This window comes from Zea mays, chromosome 6, assembly GCF_902167145.1.
Source record: "Zea mays cultivar B73 chromosome 6, Zm-B73-REFERENCE-NAM-5.0, whole genome shotgun sequence".
NCBI classification, from domain to species: domain Eukaryota; kingdom Viridiplantae; phylum Streptophyta; class Magnoliopsida; order Poales; family Poaceae; genus Zea; species Zea mays.
Window position 1 is genome coordinate 6,762,383 of NC_050101.1, and position 8,979 is coordinate 6,771,361.

At 48.9% G+C, this 8,979-nt stretch overlaps 1 protein-coding gene across 1 annotated transcript; it reads left to right on the forward strand.

Annotated features, from left to right (window-relative positions):
• Positions 1 to 6,824: 6,824 nt before the first annotated feature.
• Positions 6,825 to 8,432, forward strand: LOC103628938 (uncharacterized). Its single transcript, XM_008650128.4, has 2 exons — positions 6,825 to 7,832; positions 7,997 to 8,432. Exons 1-2 carry the CDS (start codon positions 6,878 to 6,880, stop codon positions 8,038 to 8,040), a joined length of 999 nt encoding a protein of 332 aa, XP_008648350.1. The 5' UTR covers positions 6,825 to 6,877; the 3' UTR covers positions 8,041 to 8,432.
• Positions 8,433 to 8,979: the final 547 nt, after the last annotated feature.

The following is an 8,979-nucleotide window of genomic DNA, read 5'->3' on the forward strand; positions in this document are numbered from 1 at the left end:
AATAACATTTACCACTTCGTGATCGTCCCACTTCTTGCTCCCGAGGTTGCGCACTTGGTTCACCAAAGTCTTGAGCCGGTTGTACATGTGTTGTGGCTCCTCCCCTTTGTGAAGCCGGAACCGACCGAGCTCCCCCTCGATCGTTTCCCGCTTGGTGATCTTGGTGAGCTCGTCTCCCTCGTGCGCGGTTTTGAGTACATCCCAAACCTCCTTGGCGTTCTTCAACCCTTGTACTTTGTTATATTCCTCTCTACTTAGTGAGGCGAGGAGAATTGTTGTGGCTTGTGAGTTGAAGTGCTCGATTTGGGCCACCTCATCCTCATCATAGTCTTGATCCCCTATTGACGGTACCTGCGCACCAAACTCAACAACATCCCATATACCTTTGTGGAGCGAGGTTAGATGAAATCGCATTAAATCGCTCCACCTAGCATAATCTTCACCATCAAAAGTTGGTGGTTTGCCTAATGGGACGGAAAGTAAAGGTGTATGCTTTGAAATGCGAGAGTAGCGTAGGGGGATCTTACTATACTTCTTGCGCTCTTGGCGCTTAGAAGTGACGGATGTCGCGTCGGAGCCGGAGGTGGATGGTGATGAAGTGTCGGTCTCGTAGTAGACCACCTTCCTCATCCTCTTGTGCTTGTCACCGCTCCGATGCGGCTTGTGGGAAGAAGATTTTTCTTTCTTCTCTTTGTGATGAGAAGAAGATTTCTTCTCCTTCCCTTTGTTGGAGGAGATCTTCTTCTTCTCCTTCCTCTTGGTGCGGGACTCTTCCGATGAAGTACTCCCTAGGCTTGTAGTGGGCTTTTCGCCGGTCTCCATCTCCTTCTTGGCGTGATCTCCCGACATCACTTCGAGCGGTTAGGCTCTAATGAAGCACCGGGCTCTGATACCAATTGATAGTCGCCTAGAGGGGGGGTGAATAGGGCGAAACTGAAATTTACAAATATAAACACAACTACAAGCCGGGTTAGCGTTAGAAATATAAACGAGTCCGAGAGAGAGGGCGCAAAACAAATCCCAAGCGAATAAGCGAGTGAGACACGGAGATTTGTTTTACCGAGGTTCGGTTCTTGCAAACCTACTCCACGTTGAGGAGGCCACAAAGGCCGGGTCTCTTTCAACCCTTCCCTCTCTCAAACGGTCCCTTGGACCGAGTGAGCTTCTCTTCTCAAATCAAAGCCGGGAACAAAACTTCCCCGCAAGGGCCACCACACAATTGGTGCCTCTTGCCTTGATTACAATGGAGTTGTGATCTCAAGAACAAGTGAGAAAGAAAAGAAGCAATCCAAGCGCAAGAGCTCAAATGAACACGGCAAATCACTCTCACTAGTCACTAGGGCTTTGTGTGGAATTGGAGAGGATTTGATCTCTTTAGTGTGTCTAGAATTGAATGCTAGAGCTCTTGTAGTAGTTGAGAAGTGGAAAACTTGGATGCAATGAATGGTGGGGTGGTTGGGGTATTTATAGCCCCAACCACCAAATGTGGCCGTTGGGAATCCTGTCTGTTCGATGGCGCATCGGACAGTCCGGTGCACACCGGACAGTCCGGTGCCCCCTGCCACGTCATCACTGCCGTTGGATTCTGACCGTTGGAGCTTCTGACTTGTGGGCCCGCCTGGGTGTCCGGTGCACACCGGACAGGTACTGTTTGCTGTCCGGTGTGCCAGCATGGGCGATTCTGACTCCTGCGCGCGCAGAGCGCGCATTAAATGCGCGGCAGAGAGCCGTTGGCGCGGAGAAGACCGTTGCTCCGGAGGCGCACCGGACAGTCCGGTGCACACCGGACAGTCCGGTGAATTTTAGTGGACTAGCCGTTGGCGTTTCCCGAAGCTGGCGAGTTCCTGAGGCCGACCTCCCTTGGCGCACCGGACACTGTCCGGTGTACACCGGACAGTCCGGTGAATTATAGCCGAGTCGCCCTGGAAATTCCCGAAGGTGGCGAGTTTGAGTCTGAGTCCCCTGGTGCACCGGACAGGTACTGTTCACTGTCCGGTGGCACACCGGACAGTCCGGTGCGCCAGACCAGGGGTGCCTTCGGTTGCCCCTTTGCTCCTTTATTGAATCCAAAACTTGGTCTTTTTATTGGCTGAGGGTGAACCTTTTACACCTGTATAATCTACATACTTGGGCAAACTAGTTAGTCCAATTATTTGTGTTGGGCAATTCAACCACCAAAATTATATAGGAACTAGGTGTAAGCCTAATTCCCTTTCAGATCTCTCCTTCTGATCCAATATCTTGACTGGGTACTCTTGATAAGATAAGTCTGGTTCTATCTCAAGATCTGGTTCAGGTAGCACTTCAGTGGGTAGGCGAACACATTTCCGCAGCTGAGATACGTGGAACACATTGTGAACTGCTGACATGTGAGGTGGCAATTCCAATTGATAGACTACGGGTCCACAAGCTTCCTTGATCTCGTAGGGTCCAATGTAGCGAGGAGCTAACTTGCCCTTAATTCCGAATCTCTGGACACCCTTGGTAGGTGATACCTTAAGATAAACATGATCTCCCACTTCTAACTGAAGAGGCTTCCGCCTCTTGTCATGATAGCTCTTTTGTCTGGCCTGAGCAGCTTCTAAGTTCTTCTTGATGATTCTGACTTTTGCCTATGCTTCAAGTACCAAATCTGGCCCAAATATTTCCCTTTCTTCTGCTTGAGACCAATTCAGCGGGGTTCTGCATCTTCTCCCATATAAAGCTTCAAAAGGTGCCATCTTTAGACTAGACCGGTAGCTGTTATTATAGGAAAACTCAGCCAAGGAAATACACTTGTCCCAATCCTTTCCGTAGTGCAGTACACATGCCCTTAACATATCTTCCAAAATCTGGTTTACCCTTTCTGTCTGGCCATCGGTTTGGGGATGGTATGCTGAGCTTCGTATGACATGAGTCCCAAGTGATTCCTGCAATTGTTCCCAAAATCGTGCCACAAATGGTGCTCCTCTGTCTGAGACTATAGTCCTTGGTATCCCATGCAGACGAACTATCTGGTCAATGTAGATCTCTGCATACTTCTCTGTCCTGTGGGTGGTGTGCACTGGCAAGAAGTGAGCGGTCTTGGTCAATCTGTCCACAATAACCCAAATGGAATCATGGTGCCTGGAGGTATTGGGCAATCCTACGAGAAAGTCCATGCATGTGTCCTCCCATTTCCAAGATGGTATGGGAAGGGGTTGCAAAGGGCCTGCTGCCTTCAAATGACTAGCTTTGATCCTCTGGCAGGTGTCACACTCGGATATGTACTTGGCAATTTCCCTCTTCATTCTAGATCTGAGATCATGATACATTTTGTTGCTACCAGGGTGCATGGAGAACTTGGAAAGGTGAGCTTCGTCCAATATCTTCTTTGTGAGCTCAGGGTCCTTGGGAACAACCAATCGATCTCCAAACCATAGAATTCCCTTGCTGTCCTGACGGAAGCACTTGTATTTCTCTGCCTTCTGCTTGATCATTTCCTTGATAACCTGAACACCCTTATCTTCAATCTGTGCCCTGACTATTTGCTCTTGTAAGGTGGGTTCTACCGAGATATAACTTAAGGCACCTGAAGAAACAACTTCCAGGTTCAACTTGCACAACTCATCACACAGGGTGGTAACTCTTGCATCCATGTTCATACAATTTCACTGGGCATTTCTGCTCAAGGCATCTGCCACCACATTGGCCTTGCCCGGATGGTAATGCACCTCTAAATCATAATCCTTGATCAACTCCAACCATCTCCTCTGCCTCATGTTCAGATCTGCCTGAGTGAAGATGTATTTGAGACTCTTGTGATCGGTGTAGATGTTACAGTGAGCTCCCATCAAGTAGTGTCTCCATATCTTAAGAGCATGAACCACAGCTGCCAATTCCAGATCATGTGTAGGGTAGTTCTGCTCATGGGGTCTGAGTGCTCGGGAAGCATAAGCAATTACTCTGTTATTTTGCATCAAGACACATCCCAATCCCGTACCAGAATCATCACAATAAACTTCAAATGGCTTGGTGTTGTCAGGTTGAGCAAGCACTGGGGCTGTTGTCAAATGCTGCCTCAAAGTATGAAAGGCATCTTCGCACTTTTGGCTCCAATCATACTTGACACCCTTCTTTAACAGTTCAGTCATGGGTTTGGCAATTCTGGAGAAATCCGGAATAAATCGTCGATAATACCCTTCCAATCCCAGAAAACTCTGAATCTGCCTTACTGTTGTCGGGGGTTTCCAATCCATTACCTCTTGTACCTTCTCAGGATCAACTGATATCCCATCCTGAGAAATTAGACAACTTAGCATAGAGACGATGATCGCACAGTCGCTGAAGCACGATGTGCAGATGCTCAGTATGCTCGTCTTCGTTCTTGGAATAGACTAGAATATCATCAATGAAAACGGCCACGAACGTATCCAACTCTGGCATGAATACTGAGTTCATTAGGTACATAAAATAAGCCGGGGCATTGGTCAGCCCAAAAGACATCACCAAAAACTCATACAGCCCATATCTGGTTGAGAAGGCCGTCTTGGGAATATCACTGGCACGGATCTTGATCTGATGGTAACCTGAGCGAAGATCTATCTTGGAGAATACCTTGGCTCCTACCAACTGATCGAACAGAACATCAATGCGGGGCAGTGGGTATTTGTTCTTAATGGTCACCGCATTGAGAGGGCGGTAGTCAACACACATTCTCAAACTCTCATCCTTTTTCTTCACGAATAAGGCGGGACATCCCCATGGTGAAGTACTTGGGTGAATGAATCCCTTGTCCAGCAACTCTTGCAATTGCTTCTTCAGTTCTGCCAATTCCGCGGGAGGCATCCTATAGGGTCTCTTGGAGATAGGAGCAGTCCCGGGTTGCAATTCAATGGCGAACTCGATGTCTCGGTCAGGTGGCATCCCTAGCAATTCATCTGGGAAAACATCTGGGTAGTGACAGACCACTGGGATCTTTTCCACTGGGGATTCTATCATAACGAAGGCACAGGAACGGGTACAACCCTGGTCAGGCAAATATAGTGTGGTTTCACCATAAGTCGGTGAGTGCACCTCAATGGCCCTAGCTGCAATATCAATCACAGCCTGATGTTTGGTCAACCAGTCAGTTCCTAATATGATATCCACACTATCCAACCCCAAAATGAGGAGGTTGGTTTTAATTATCAGACTGCCAAACCTTATAGGCACATTCTTGTTAATTTGGTAAGTAGCAACCCTGCCTCCTGGTGTTGAAATTGTAATGCCCCCATTGGTGTGGTGAAAAGGTAATTGGCACTAAATTTGGCACTGATAAAACTATGCGATGCACCAGAATCAAAAAGAATAATGGCAGGATAATTCAAAACTGTAAAGATACCAGTCATAACGGGTGCTCCCTCTGGGATATCAGTCATGGTGGTGAAGTTTAGCCTGCCTTGCCTCACTTGCACCTTATGCCTCTTGCCTTGATTCTGATTAACATTCTGCCCCTGCCTCTGCTGGTTCCTGGGGCAATTCTTGGCATAGTGTCCGGTGTTGCCGCAAGTGAAACACCTGTTGTCATTCCCCTGGCGATATAGCTGCTGCTGCTGCTGATTGTTCCTCTGAGCTGGAAACTGGGTGCGGTTGGGTGTCTGCTGCTGCTGCTGCTGTGGTCGGATCACCCATCTCCCTAGCTGCTGCTGGGGTCCCCTGTTCTGAGTGTCGGACACAATCCTGAAGCGTTGTGGCTGAGCTGAGGGTCCTGCCACAGGGGTCTTCCTCTTCTTTTCTGCCTATCGAGCTGTAATGCAGTCCTCCTGGGAGATAGCCATGTTGACCAACTCATTGTAGCTGTTGGCCCTGACGGTGTTGAGACGGTCACGGAGCTTAGTGCTGAGCCCCCTCCTGAACCTGTCTCTCTTCTTCTCATCTGTATCTGCATGATATCCAGCATACTGGCACAAGTCATTAAAAGCCTGAGCATACTGCTGTTAAGGCCCATATATTATGGTCTGCCTATATATATGCTACAGTACCCAAGGGGGCTATTATCTCATCTAATCAAGGTTAGTTACATGGTATCAGAGAAGGTCACGATTAGGGTTTCTTAGATTTTTTTTCCATCCACCATCTCTCCTTCCGGCCGCCGTCGCGGTCCCCTTTGCCGCCGTCGTAGTCTTCTCCGCCGCCGTCGCGGCCCTACCGCCTGCGGCCTCATCTGCGCGGATCCCGCCCGCTGCCGCCTAGATCCGACCACCGCCCGTTTGCTGGATCCCGTCGCTGCGAGCTCATCTGCGCCGCCGCCGCCTAGATCCGGCCGCCGCCCGTTCGCCGCCCTCGTCCAGATCCGCGCCGCCGCCCATTCGCCGCCCTCGTCCAGATCCACGCTGCCGCCGCCCAGAGCTCGTCTGTGCCGCCCTCGTCCAGATCCGCACCGTTGCCCATCCGCCGTCGCGGATCTCGTCCCGTTTCGCGGCCATCCTCGCGGATCCTGGCTGCTGCCCATCCGCCGTCGCGGATCTACCCTTCCTGGCCGCCGCTGTCCACTGCTGTCCGCCCCTGGCCGCCGCTGTCCGCCGTGCCTGCTGCGCCAGGGCGCAGTTCCCAGCAGTGTTGTGCCAGGCTGCCGTTCCCAGCAGTGCTGCGCCAGGCTGCTGTCCTTCGTCGTCCGCCTACTGCGCCCTGTAGCCGTCCGCCTGCAGCACACCGCAAACAGTCTGCGGATCCGGATCTGCGTCGCCGTCCACTGCACCCTGCCTCGTCGCCATCTGCGCCGTGCGCCGGTGGCTGCCATTGCGAGCAGACTGATCAACTCGGCTTCCGCGACCAAGACCTTCGTCAACTCGTCCAAGTCGGACTGCTGTCAGCTGCGGTTCCTCTGGTTTGCTTGGTTTCCAGTCTCCTGTTCTTCCTGTTTTTCATTGAATTCAATATGACGACAAATGCTATTGTGGTCAATATCACTCTTGATGGACACAATTATCCGGAGTGGGCTTTCTGTGTTGAGACTGCACTCAGAGGACATGGATTACTCTTTCATTTGACTGATGCGGCACCCGTACTTGCGGATGATCGTCGCAATGCTGCTGATATCAAAACATGGCAGATTAATGATGGTAAAGTGATGGCTGCTATGGTGAACAGCGTCAAACCGTCTATGATTATGAGTTTGTCTAAATTTAAAACTGCCAAAGCCATCTGGTCTCATTTGAAGGAGCGTTTTGTTCAGGACAGTGGTGCTCTATTACACACTCTCATGCAGCAGACACATGTTATTGAGCAAAATGATATGAGCATTGATGAGTACTACTCAGCCTTTGATCGTCTGATGAGTGCTTTGACATCTATGGTGCCAGCTTGTACTGCTGATCCGTGTCCGGCTCATCAGTTTATTGAGAAGTTCTTCACTTACAGATTTGTTATGGGCGTTCGGGCCGAGTTTGATTCTCTTCGTGCTCGTTTACTTCAGGGTTCTGACACTCTCACAATGGCTAAGGCGTTGTCTGATTTACTTGCTGAAGAGACTCGTCTTCATTCTCTGTCCTCTACTGGTGGTAATCCTCACAGTGTGTTGGCTGCTGCCCAGAAACCTAAGAATATTTTTAAGCCTTGTGATCATTGTGGCAAGACCAATCATCGATCTGAGCTTTGCTTTGTCAAGTTCCCTGATAAGTTGACTGATTTCCGTGCACGACGTGCTGCTCGCGGTCGTGGTCAAGGACCATCTAATAGAGGCTCAGTTGCTGTTGCTGCCACTTCGTCCGCCTGTACTTCAGAGTCGGCCTGGGTACTTGATTCAGGAGCTTCCTTTCATGTCACATCTGATCAGTCAAAGTTGGCTTCTACTACACCTGTCACAGATGGTGCTTCAGTGCAGACAGCTGATGGTACTGTATGCCACATTACTCATAAGGGTTCTCTTTCAGATCCGCACTTTACAGTACCTAATATTTTCTTCGTCCCTGAGCTATCTATGGATCTTCTTTCTGTAGGCCAAATTATGGATCATAATTGCTTTGTCGGATTTGATGACTCATCTTGTTTTGTACAGGACCTTCGCACAGGGGAAGTGATTGGGACTGGCCGTCGCCGTAGAGCTGCTCCTCGCCTCTACATCTTGGACTCTTTGCGGCTTCCTTCCTTGGCTACATCTCCAGCGCATATGCTTTCAGCTACCCTTGCTTCTGTTGCGTCTTTTGCCCAGTGGCATCATCGTCTAGGTCATTTGTGTGGATCTAGATTGTCTACACTAATAAAGTCAGGTTGCTTAGGTCATACTTCGGTTGAGTCTGATTTTCATTGTAAGGGTTGTCATCTTGGAAAACAAATACAACTTCCATATTTTACTAGTAATTCTCATTCTGTTAAACCCTTTGATTTGGTTCACTCTGATATTTGGGGTCCTGCACCTTTTGTGTCAAAAGGTGGATATAAATATTATGTCATTTTTATTGATGATCATTCTCGCTACACTTGGATTTATTTTATGAAACGCCGCTCTGAGCTGATTTCTATTTATAAAACCTTTGCTCGTATGATTCACACTCAATTTTCCACTCACATTAAAATCTTTCGTTCTGATTCGGGTGGTGAATATTTATCTAATAATTTTCGCCAGTTTTTGACTTCAGAGGGTACTCTTGCTCAACTTTCTTGCCCTGGTGCTCATGCATAGAACGGTGTGGCTGGACGCAAACATCGTCACATTATAGAAACTGCTCACACTTTGTTGATATCTTCTTTTGTCCCTTCACATTTTTGGGGTGAAGCAGTTTCTACTGCGGTTTATCTCATCAATAGACAACCGTCATCCAAACTCTCTGGCAAAACACCTGGTGAAGTTCTTTTCGGAACTCCTCCACGATATGACCACCTTCGAGTTTTTGGATGTACGTGTTATGTCCTATTATCACCTCGTGAACGTACTAAATTGACTGCTCAATCTGTTGAGTGTGTTTTTCTTGGATACAGCCCTGAACATAAAGGCTATCGATGTTATGATTCATCTTCTCGTCGCATGCGCATTTCTCGAGA